Below are 13,159 nucleotides of genomic sequence, written 5' to 3'. Positions count from 1 at the left end.
CGAATACTCATTGGTATGTAACTCCACTAGTGTGACGTTAATACCAATCTCCAGTTAAATCCCCTCGGTACCATTCGTATTACATTTCTATGCAAAATGCGAACATCTTTGACACCGCTAGAGTCGAATAAGCTGATATAGCGTAAAAATCTCGTTGAGAGTGGGATAAGGGAGAGAATGCTGGTAATATCAAGTCAAATGATGAAGTTCACGTTAAATTTCCCGGCTTTTCTTCCTTTGTTGGGAATGAGGTCACTATTCAGGTGTTAAAATTTACTGGACGAAATTCCCTTTGCGAAGGGATACAGACATAAAAAGTTCTGATTGAAAGGCCCTGGATTTTTTGTGAGAGAGAAAAAGGTGTTTTCTCGGGGCCAAGTTAATTAAAAATTTATAATTTAAACTCAACTGCTCCCGAAATTATTTTTTCAAGAGACGGAATTTTGCTGTTGCATTATTCGCGAGTCTTAATTTTTGGAAAATCGGCTCAACGTGTAATGCAATTTTGTAACTGAACCTCATGGGTTCCACCATTTACCCATAATCTCTTTCTACTTGTTACCCAGGGTATCCGTAGTGCAACGAAAATTGCTGGCTTAAGGATAAACCACTGTTCCAAATTTACGAGCTTGAGTTTTATTGCGCTGGTTTTTGGTTTTATCTCCGGAATAATTTACTGAATAGACAGAAACGCTTATTTCACCGGTTCTGTAAATTCACATTCACAAGATGATTTATGAATAATCAGAATAACTAAATTATCAACCGCTATCTCCCAATATTTTCTCAAAATTACCGAAAAAAATTCTGAGATCATTAATTTCTTCCCCCCGTCAATTCAAAACATTGTGAGATAGTTTTTCCCATTCATTTCCATTCACGAGGCACCGTCCCTCGACTATTGAATGGAAATTCCCCGGCTGCAATGCAACAGTGGAAGTGGAAACGGAATCGCGCATCGCTCGATGTCTGGGAAATCTTGCGGTCAAGTTCAAATCTCCGGGAAATCTCAGAAATTCGCGATGGAATACCAGAGACCTTGGCCACCATTGCTCTATGGAGCATAACTGAAGGTTCCTCCCCAATATAGATATGAATGGCCTCAGGAATCTCCACGAACCCCACAAATACCAAATTAAATAGATCGACGAGTGGAAAAAGTCGATCAATCATAAGCCCGCGAGCTTTTTCGCAGGAACTCGACCATAAATCGCCTCAATTCGGTATCACCTACAGCCAACAGACAAGTCAGACCTTCTCCATTGACTCCCCGCATCGATCCTATTGATCCCCGAAGATCCATTAGCCCCTCTCCCCTCCCATTATCCCCGAATGATTTCGGCCGCGTACTTTCAAGGCATAATTACGCCCACCAAATGGACAAACGGAATTGCTCATTACTCGAAATGTCTGTCAAATCCGGCTGCGGCTCTTTACCCAGGTCAGCCCTCTACATGTTATCAGAGGCCCCGTATAAACCTCATCAAGGGAAGTCAACAAAAGTTGAGAGTACAATAGGGCGAAGCTATAAATGGAATACATAACAGAACCACATAACTGCGAGAAAACATGGAGACCATCGTGAATAGCATGACGCGTCATGAAAGACCGATGTCCCCCAGGGAAAAGTCTAACAACCGTAGGCGAAAAAAAAAATGTCCGGATAACGGGAGGAGGAAAAGTAAGAATGGCTTAATTGTGGTAAGGGGCTTAGTTCACCGGGAATACGGAAAAGTTAATCTTCAACTGGATACGAACTCCACGAGTTGACTCGTATAGAAAAAAAAAACACTGGGCTAAGTTTATTAAGTAACTTTCTGCTGAGGAAAAGCGACATTTTATCGTGAAGTAGAGAAAAAAAAGGGCTAACGAGATTACGGAATTTCGTTTCATCACCACCGTTCCTTCACAAATCACATAATCCCTTAACTCGTGATATATTAAACTTGTTGGGCGTGTAGTTAAAAACCACGCGGTAAAGTTTCCTTGAAAAATGCTTAAGGGAATAATAATTAGGGAGGAAATTGTCTCATCCATCAGGTGGGAGGAGACCCCGGATCTCGCTGATGTGCGGACACTCATCGATTTTATTGAATTTCGCAAATAATTTGTCCCTCGAACATGAGCACAGGGCATATTACAATTCTTGAATGCATTTGTGCAAGGGGTAGCATAAAAATGATAAGGGCGAAGCAGTTTTACGCTAGAACAGTCTTTCAGTATTACCTCGTAACTTAACTGAAGCCTTCATGCTTCATTGAATTATTTGAATTCGATGTGCAAAAGTTGAGGGAGAATTGAGCTTTTCGATTTTTCAATTCAGCGGACTCAGTGAAAAGATCTGGATTATATTATCAGACTGATAACGAGATGAGTTCAATGATAATGAAAATGCTGGCGTGTTACCTCCGACCCTTCGACCCAATTTATCTAACACCTAAAATATCCTGAATTCTCCATAAATACCAATTTATAATTTACAATTTTTTCTGAATGTCGATGCTCATCAGAAATTCCCATTCGCGAAGCACAAGCAATTCTGTCCCTCTCAAATTGCGAACCTAATACCGTATTATTCCCTGAGGCTCTTTAAACCGCAGGGATTCAAATGAACAGTGTTTCGACTATAAATCACTGACCTGTGGTATTCTGAAGAGACGCAATAGGTTGGCCACCTGAATGGACGTTACTGAACTAGCAGCTCCAACAACTCCACTGATGACCTTTCGTACCGCCGTTTTATTGCAGTGATATTCCGCCCCGTCGATATTGCTAATGGATCCTGGAAAATAAAGGTGAGCGTGTCTTAATGAATATCAAATAGTTGATACCAAATCGTTCGGGGGATTTATAATCGAATACCGGAGATGTTTATCGTCACTGATGTGCCCAGCCTAGCTAATGGCTGGACTCTCGGTGTGATAGGGAGGTTTATCGGGAATATCTGGAAAATCCAATTGGGGAAAGTGATAGAAAATACCGAGCATCATGCCCTCGAATTGCTGGAGCCAATGCTGAGCTATTAAAGGTGGAGTCAATTCTTTCGAGTCCCAGGGACTTCTCGCAATGAGGTACCTTCCAATATTTCAAGTCCTTACGTACCCGTATGATCGATTACTTCCCCTTATTTACCCCGCATTATTCACGGAGAGGAATGTCGTGAAAACTGACAATAAATCAAATGAATTTTCGTTTTATCTTGTGCATGTGCTACGGGAAGGATCAGAGAAATATTGTGACGTCTCCTTGAGACAAAGTGACAGTCGTCCTGCAACAAATTTTTACCGCCACTTTCCTCTGCACTTTCCTTTGCCATACGCCCGCCATTGATATCAACCCCTTTGTCTTTTTTATCCCTCAGCCCTGTCGATCGATTTACAAAGAGCCCTCGGGACGTTTCCATCGACGTACACTCATTGTACTCGAGGGAAAGTCCTGCCTTTGATCTTCGTCCTTCTGTAGTTTTCAGTCAATGTAGTTGATATATAAGAAATTGATACGAATCCTGAGGGATGACAGAAAGGTGGTTCATAATGAGGTGAATAAAGGAGCCTGGGGCTGCCATCTCAACAGAAGTTGGCAATTTTTTTGGCAATTTTGACGGAGAGGAATTTTTGATAGAATAATTACTCCATTTTGTTCTAAAAATCCCAAAATTCGTGAATTCAATCGAAATAGTGGAATGAATTCAGCGAAATTTGCATAACAAGGCACTTGCTCATTCCTCGCACAGCAGAATCATGGACCCACCAATATCCTTTGTCCATCATCACAACAGATGAAGAAATTTGAATATCAATTGACAGTTGATCAATATCGGACTGAATTATTTATTCCCAAAGCGTTTGTGTATTGAAACTGTGGCAGAGCCGAATGACAAAACAATTCCTGATACTGAATAAATTGTGCCCAATTTAGTTCAACCCTCTCATTTATTTGAACTCTCTCTCTCCCTTTATTTTCATGAATCCTCTGTTCGTCTATCCACCCACCGGTGCAGCGGCTCCAGCTGTTTGCGGAAGCACCCGTATTTCAGAATTTTGTATTCTCGGGAGAAAATCCTGTACAAATATCCCCATCATATTCAGCGAGGAATACGCAGACGGGTTACCGGGAGACTCCGGGGTTTTTTTTTCAGTTGGAGGAACTTCTCGACTTCACGATACTCACGATAAAACAACGAACTGAATCTACAATGGGACAGTAGATAAGGAACTCTTCTACGGGGAAAAAATTGAATAAAAAGGATCGCAAAGTCATGACCATTTTTCAACAAAAATTACTGGCAAAAATATTTTTATGATGGGCAACACATTTAAATAATTTTATTAATTGTGTTGACATAATTCCAATTTTCAATTAAAATATGAGAACAAGGGAAAGAACCCGGGGAATCTGTTCTACCCCCATGTCCATCTCACCCCGACTCATCCTCTTATTGATACCCAATATGTTCGAGAATTCAAAAGCTGTTTTTTCACGAAATGATCTACGATTTTGTCCTCACATTGTTCGCCGTACAAGAAAAACCAACTTCTCTCGGGTTTAATATCGCTCTCTCCCCGAGCTTTGGAAATTTTATACCCCCGTTTATCACAGCCACCCCTGTTCCATTTTTTTCTCATAACATTAACCCTATAGTTTCGAACTTCCTCATGTCACGAGCACAGCAACGTCACAGTTTGAGTTAGTGAGAAAACCATTGTCACGCGAGTGAGAGACCGTTTTCACAGGTACTCTCCGAGGATCTACACTTTTCCCCTCTCGTCTTTACGAGCGAGTTGAGGGCCTCGGCTGTGAATTGGTGAAAAAGTGAGACTTCCAGGGGCTGCCGGTAGTTCATGACAGCTCTCTGTGGAGAACAGAGTGCGAGAGCGAGTGGGATGAGACGTGGAGAAAAGAAATGAGAACACTCGGGGGAAAAGGAGGAGATAATATCGGTAACACAAGATGGAATAAAAAGAGGGGGAGGGGGAACAGTATGAAGTCAACGTTGGAATATTTATGCCCTCGACAACTCTAACCCAAAGCCGTGTTGTAGTCCTGAGGGGGAATCTCTAGTCGGTTTAATGCTCTGCGGATTTATCGGATGAACACGAGTCCGTGAAATTCGCTATGAAAATTGAAAATAGGGGATTAATGCAGATGTTCGATGAAGAATCGCAGTTAATTAAATACTTCGGGTAAATATTTCGCGTAAAATGGACTCGCCATCGACTGAAAGATGTCTGGAGCCTCGGACGATTTTATTGATTTTATGTCTCATCTATTATTCAAGTGATTTCATCGGTAATAACCGATAATAATTTATAATTCAGTTATTTTCATCACCGAGATCTCCATTAATTGACTTTGGAGATGAATGTGATTTTTTATTCCCCCATTTCATCTCATTTATTATTCACGTAATTTTTTTTTAAGAGTCGATATTAATTTATGATATATTTTCTTCGATTTTCTCCTGCGGCCTTCGATTTACCGAGAATAATGCCATTTTTTTCAGTCTCTGATGTCATCAAGTTATCTAGTTAAGCGTTACTCAAGATGGTGATTAAACTTTGTACTCCCTTCGATAGATAAAAAAAATGTTAAAGAAAAAGTGTAACAATGTAGCTCCTCCAGCGAGAGGGCTTCTTGGGAGATGATGGTCACAAGGGATTAACAGATATCAACTCTCGAGAATAGATCGACTGTAAAAAGTTTTACCCAACTTTTTTTCTCGTTCTTTTACTGGTGTTTTTTTTTTTCAGTCATGTTTTGTGTTTTATTTTTATTGGGAGTGGATTGTTTCGTTGGATTCTTTTGAAGCTCAACAGATTTGTTGAAAAGAACGATTGGGGGAGAGATGGGCATGAACGAAACTGGAAATTGATGTTGGCGGTGAACTGAAATGGTGGGTGGAGCGACAGCGATGGAAGAACTGTCTCCAATGAACTTTTTCGTGGGACGAATTCAATTTTGCTACATTTTTTGCTGAACTTTTTTCATCAACACTAGTTGTCACTCTTTTCGAACATCGAAGTGAATTGAGGTGTTATAATTTAAAAAATTGTATCGAGTAGTAGGAATATTTCGATTAATGAGCTCAGAGGGATCACGTCCCATCTAATTATCGCGGGATAATTATTATGTTGATTTTTTCAGAAAATACTAAAAGGGTTATTCCACTAGTTTATTCGAGGCAGCTTTCTGCAAAAGAATATTTTCTCTGTTAAGCAATATTCATATCAATGTGCAGAAGAGTTTTACAAAGGGAATTGCTAACTGGTTACGGTATAGGTGGCAGGACGAAGCTAGAATTCCACTGCATGCAGGATAAACTTTTTAATTGGATCAATCTCATAAGAAAAAGTCGTCTTGAAGTTTCTCCAGATAATCACCCATGCAGTGGGAAATCTCCTCTCTTCTCAGTAATCTAGTCCTCTTGGTTCGTCTCTCCCCCATCCTCATCCACTTATAATCTCGGCAAAGTCTGGAAAGCTGGGGCGAGAATACCGAACACCTCTATTTTTCGAGTTATTTGGAGAGTTTTGGGGGATACTTAACGAAATAAACTTCTGAACATGTTGAATATGACACCCCAACAAAGAAAAATCTCGATTAAAGTGGTTTGCGATGGGATTCAAGTATTTTTCGAGCCAACTCAACTCTCCTCCAATTTACCAGAGCCTCCGATCGACTATTAATGGCTCAATTACGTCCCTTAATTATCGGTCTTTATCATTTCACGAGTTGATAGAATTTTGCGATTGTCTTCGGATATAATCGAAGTCTAGAAATCCGATAACTCCCGCAAGTACCAATCAACATATTTGCGCGGGTTGACTAAGTAGATAGTGTCTGGCAGCTGTCAGCCGTGTAATTCAGTGAAACGACTCAACGGTGAGGGTACGGAGCATTAGATTAGAATTATCGACTCGGTGCAGATATTCAAGGATAATGTGTTCAATGCTGTCACGGTTTGACAGAGAGAGTGAGTCATTATTCCACTCCAGCAGTGGAATTGGCCATTATCGTCTAATTGTTCTTGACGGCAACGACTTGATTATAATTCCGTCTTGTGAGATGAATTCGAAAAAATTTGGGAAATTATTTTAATGAACTCAAAAATTGCGGGAATTTGCTTTCAAAAGGTAATGGCACCACGTGTCACTTTACCAGCGATTAAATTCGTTCACAAAATTAAATGGATGATAATAATGCCGACATTCAACACAACCTTCGCCTCACTCGTGTAATATTCAATGGGAATGCAAATCGAGCCCCTCAAATTATAGTGCACGAGTGAGGGAGGTATATCTGCTGTGTTTGTTCGTCGATGGGCTGTGCGGTTTGTCGATATCCAGGAACAATGTTTCGTTGGTGGGCATGGCCGTTGTCGTTAATCATATCTGGTATAATACAACTGCTACTAATAGATAGCTCTAAACCAAGCGTACATATCGCTACAAATCGATTGCCAGCAATCGTCGGCCCTGATCTTTAATTGGCAATTTGGTTGTGTGCTTTCGAAATTTTGAAATTGATGCTGTGCAATAATTTTGTGGTAGTTTTGTGGAAGTGGCAGTTTAGCTGTGGAGGGGAGAAACCAGGCGTCAATCAAATGTTATTGGTCAAGTGGTTTTGCACCCCCGAAACTAAAAAACCCCACTAATTAACCCAATATTCAATCATCCCCCAGAATTGAACAGTCAAATTTTTATGGAGCGGAAAAAATGATAAAATTTTCTTCCGCGAAAATGATTGAATCATTGATAAAAGTCAGTCATTGAATATTCTCACGTCAATGAAATCTCTTAATGTCATCGGTGTAAAATCGTTGGGCGTCAATTTTCCCGCCGGACGAGAGAATAACCAATGAGGCCTTGATCGAATATTCCGTCATTGGTGAAGCCGAAGGCGGCGAGCCTTGAGAGGGCGCAAACTGTCGAGGGGTGGGGGGATCGATCACGAAAATGAAAAAGTCCAAGGTCAAAGGGGTTCAAGGGGTCATGCATGGGATGGTCTGTAGTCCTCATCCATTTCCGTGACTAATTTTAAGGGCCGCGGTCGCGTTAGAATAATCTAATTTTGGAGGGAGGGACAATCCCACTGGTGCGCCCACAGAATCTAAATTTATATGGCCACTGAGACCCTCATATTCTCCACCCCTCGACATTTCCTAGGGCCAGCCTCGTCCTTTCACCGTTTCGCAGACGTCCGATTCGGTATACCTCATGTTTATGTTAAGAATTCAATCATTTTGGGATAAATAAATTCTACCGTCGTTTTATTCTCTTAAATTCAGTCGAAAATTATACCGATTTTTTATGAAAATCACACAACTACAAATAAAGTAATGAAATCCATTTAATTAAAGATAAACAATGATTTCCACTGAGTGATAAATTTTTCTGGCTGCGCATATTTACCAACAGAAAATAATTATTCACTCCAACAGTAATAATAATAATTATTATTAATTATGGTAAAATCCCAGAGAAGTTATTTATTGTAAAAGAATATTTAACGTTTAATCAGCATTTGTTAATGAATTAAATTCTGATATTCGATCCACAATGAGTTCAATCATTTTATAATGAAACAATCAGTCGCATCCGCTCGCAATGTCAACTGAGGAAAACTGAGTTGTCCTGTTTTTACATTTTTCCCCCAGGGAAATCAGTGATATTATTGATGGGATGGAGGAAAACAATCTGGCATCGAAAATTTATTGATTACTTATTCGCCAGCGCACTGACCACCCTGTAACTAAATCAAACTAGGGTTATCAACACCAATGCTGTGTCCTCAGTGGGACAAGACTAATTTATCGGTCAACCGCTCAGTGGTCGTTAGTCGTGGGATGTTGAATTCCCCAGGGGATGGTATAACAATGCTACGTGGGTTACAAACTAATGAAACTTGCTCCTGTTGGTTACCACCATTGTCCCCAGAAGTTTTCGGGGGTGAAAAATGAGAGAGTCCCAACTAAAAATGCACATTCCACACAAAACACATTCGACATTCCAGTGGATCGCACCATTTCCACATCAGCCGCGCAAATTCCAAAGGGTTTAGATGATTTCATGCCCCAGATCATGCGCTGAATTTGGGACAGTCATTCCCCGTTGATTTATCATTTATAAAAAGTGGGTAATTTTACCTGAAGAAATCTGTCATTAATTGAGGAACTCGAGGCGCTGGGACGAGTGAAATAAGTCAGAATATTTCTGATTTATTGGACGTGTCAAGACACCTCGTAATAAACTATTGATCCCTCGTCACGTAAATAAAATATAATGTAGTGGAAAATTTTATCACGCCCTCGATATCCAGAGGAGCCTCCAGTTGCGCTCCGTCCCCCAAATTCCTCGTAACGACACGAGTCCGACGAATGAATTCAGACGAGGAATTTAGGACTTTGATATATTCCCAGATGCGTAATGGGGTCACGCCCTGAATTTGAAAAGTGCCCAGGACCAAATATATATTTTAACGGATGATCGCTGTCGAAATGTTCAGTTAGTCCTTCGTTCACATTCCTGAGAATCCACTAGAACTGTCCTGAACCCTCACTGGGTTAACTGGCTATTCGGACATATGTGGTGTTCCTCGAGGAGGTTTTCAGCCCAGTGAACCGTATCGGGTCGCCTTATCGCTCTCACCCAGTGCTCGTCCTCGCCCCTTTTCACTTCTCACTTCTTGCTATTTCATATATTGAACCGTCCGCAAGATTACATCCCCCATGTTTGAAGCTTTCACCTTGATGGTCGGGGAGAGATGGTTCATTAGAATTGAAAGTGCAGATAAATTGAATTGAATCGAGCCTTTCCCCTCATTCTCTTCATAATTGAAAAAAACGAAATTATATATCGTCTTGGGGCCCCTGTCACGTGCCACCTCCTACAGTAACCGGCCGACAGTGAGCCGGGGGTGCGCCAACCCAGGGTGAACTTCGGCTCACCGTTGGCGCCAGTAAATTCTCTCGAAAGTTCATCCGGAGAACGAAATTTTCCGTCAACAGCAGAGCCAGTGACGTGGGCACGTGGAATATCAGAAATATCGGATGGTACTCGAAGGAATGGAGTGACGAGTGGCATTCAGACGGCCAACATGTGCCACTGATGGTTATATACCCCTCAGGTGTGCATGCAACAGAGCACCCAGTGAAACACGAGCATCGCCAGGGTCTATTTTTTTTTACGACATGGATGAATGAAAAAGACGAAAAATGAAGGAAAAATGGTGAATGACGAGGGAAAAAACTGCATTTCCCGTTCTCGTTTGGGGTGGGCAGGATAAAATATGAAGTGTACGTATCCGGTGAACCATTCATAATCCCCTCCCTCTGTAATTCCAGAATCACAAGCATTTTTCCAGATGAATAATCCTCTCTCCCTGCAACCGTTTTCGAATCTTCTCTTCGATTCTCCCCGTTCACTAGTACTCAATCATATCATTGTTTCTGACTCTGAGAGCACTGGGGGATATCGTTTACAGGAATTACTCTGCTCCTTTTAGTTCGAATCGAGAGGCAAATGCCTGTCTACTCCCGCAGTCGACCACCAGAGCTTTTATTCGAGGATTATTCGATTTTACGTTATCGGAGCTTTTCTGATGAATTCATTCATTAATCAATTCGCTAACTGCGGGGAGAGAAAAGTTCAGTAGAAATTACACGATGGTATGGTAATTGCAGGACGATGCCTGGATCGAGGAAAAATGACCGAGCGAACTTGAATTTTTATGAGACCTTCGAGAGAAATAGGGGAAGGTCTCAGAATATTCGCAGAATAGACTCATTTTTCTTCGAAATTAGTGAATTCCAAGTTCGCTCGGTATTTTTTTCGGGTACGACGTAATGTAACGTGAGATTTCCTTTTGCCACATTTTTAGGGGCTACATTGGGGCGTCGATAGCTCAATATCGATCGATATCCAACCACAACTCATCAGAGAACAAATATATGACTAGGGGATGATTAAAGGCGATTGAATGCCGTGACCGAGAGTAGTATCCGACCGAGAAAGTATAATAGCCGTTGATGCGGTATCATTTCTTGGTGCGGCAATCGAGATGAGCTGATCGAGACTCATTCGACCCTTCCACCCCCTCCCCCCTCTTTTCATCATCTTGAACAATACCTTTGACATTTAAAATCTGAAGTCCCAAAGGCAGAGGAATGATTTTTTCTGTTCTGACACGAACGAATGACATTTGTCGAACCTCGATCGACGCAATTGTTATTAAATATTATAAACTGTCCCTGTTGTCAAATTTCTCTTGCGGTTCTTTTGAATAAAATGGTAGAATAATTTTGATCAGCAATTTCTCGTCCTGTAAATTGCATGTCATTTGTCAGTTACGGATTTTCCAGCTGCTTGTGCATGAAATACTTTGACGTGTCAAGCGTGTCTGACCATGTACGTCGGTCATTCTACTTAACTTGCAGTTTGTGTCATGTAACGACGATATAGAGCCCTCTGGATCTACAGCAAAAGGGTTTCTCTCCTCGTTACCTCCATCTCCATTACCAGTGGCCCCTTCACAACCGACGATACCCAATTATCGCACACGTAATATCATTGAGTTGAGGAGTTTCCTCAAGGCCACTATAGACATGTACATCATCCAGTACTGGAGGTAATTTGCTTTAATAAACGTCGGTGTGCGTTTATGACGAAGGTAAAAGTTTCAATTGAACGTGGAATTTAGAATTTTCCGTACCTGATTATTATTTTATTGTATTTTTAATTCTCTGGGAACGCGAGGATCGGCTGTTCACTGGTTCGCAAAAATAATGAGGAATGGGAAACGACAGTTGGGGGCTTGTCAAGTGTTTGTGATAATCCCCTGAATCCTCGATAGAGAGGATCCTCATTTATCAGCAAAATTTTCCGATTTCGTGTTTCTTAAACATCAACTTCACTCTATTTCCCCCCTCCACGATTTTTATATCTACGAGGATGGCGATGCCAGGTCGTAAATCCGAATGACCATTTTCTTCTCTTCTTTTCTACTATTTTATGGCTATATTTATGGGCTATTGTATTTTTTTATGTTGCAGACCAAGAAATGTTGAAATAAGAAGAGGCCAGATAGCGTCAGCGAATTCAATTCTGAAGATACAAGTGAACGTGGGAGTGAGGGAGTTATGGTGAGTCTCATGAGGTTGGTTTTTTATATTTTTAGACTGAAATAAACCTCGGAGGACAGACATCGAGGGCTGTTTGATCGCTCCAAGAGAATAAAACATCCCGTTATCATTAAACTCAGAGGAAAAAATTTTTTTACTATTTCATTCCTGACTATTTTCAAAATCCACATCATCAGGTTCAGCCACGGGACTAACAGGCTAATTATGGAATGCCAAATACCAGCACTTGGTATGTGTACTGTACAAACAGTAATTTATTGAGAATTTGTTTGATCCCCACTGTACGATCCTCGCTAATAATTAAACACTAATTGTTTGCCTCTCGAGTGGAGGTGCTTAAAGCGATGCGACATCTTGTCTGTGATCCCCTTGAACGTAGGAACACCGTCTCCGGACAATTTGACTCAACTCGACAGTACCAACAATGCACAGTCCGAGATTCCGTGTAGCATCACAATTTCCCTCTATTTCTTTCCGGGAATAAATACCTGAGCTGCCGGGGTAAACGAAGAAAATGAGAAACTGAGGAATAATCACACAGTTGAAGATGTCTCGTTGAATTCTCCTACCATTACACGAAAAACCTTGATTACCGTGAATAATTGAGTCTGGGAATTCATGTGAATTATTTCAATATTCAAGGAAGGGAAGTTTTAATGGCGCTCAGTCATTTCTCGTTCAAATAGCACTCTCGTTATGGATATTTAATCAGTGCAAGAAGAACAGGAAGTAACTATGTTGAATGTAAACAAGTGAAACGAGGGGAATACATGACATGGTTGATTTCTCCAGAACCAACTGTTGATATCCCCGTTATTTATGTAACGAAAGACTCATCAACTAACGATGGAAATATCAACAAAAATCGATGCCCTCACCGGGTTATTTTTGAGGGAAAATCGAGAGAATATTAGTTGTCATAAAAAAATTATGAGGAAGTCGAAATTGTTGTTTCATTTGTCCGAGGGGAGTTTGGGGGTGTAATCGTAGGGTGGGAAAAGCTTGCATGAAAATCGGAGT

The 13,159-nt window shown here is 40.9% G+C and overlaps 1 protein-coding gene across 2 annotated transcripts in view; it reads right to left on the bottom strand.

Moving 5' to 3' along the window:
* The window catches only part of LOC135169204 (metabotropic glutamate receptor 2-like), a 60,459-nt gene that overhangs the window by 24,281 nt on the left and 23,019 nt on the right, over positions 1-13,159 (bottom strand). For both annotated transcript variants that reach the window (XM_064133962.1, XM_064133961.1), the window contains one exon: positions 2,640-2,782. In XM_064133962.1, coding sequence (XP_063990032.1) covers positions 2,640-2,782 — 143 coding nt within the window. The remainder of the gene's footprint in view (positions 1-2,639; positions 2,783-13,159) is intronic.

This window comes from Diachasmimorpha longicaudata, chromosome 14 (genome assembly GCF_034640455.1).
Source record: "Diachasmimorpha longicaudata isolate KC_UGA_2023 chromosome 14, iyDiaLong2, whole genome shotgun sequence".
In the NCBI taxonomy this organism is placed as follows: Eukaryota; Metazoa; Arthropoda; class Insecta; order Hymenoptera; family Braconidae; genus Diachasmimorpha; species Diachasmimorpha longicaudata.
The sequence above is the reverse complement of the archived record's forward strand: the minus strand, read 5'-3'. Positions and strand labels throughout refer to the sequence as shown.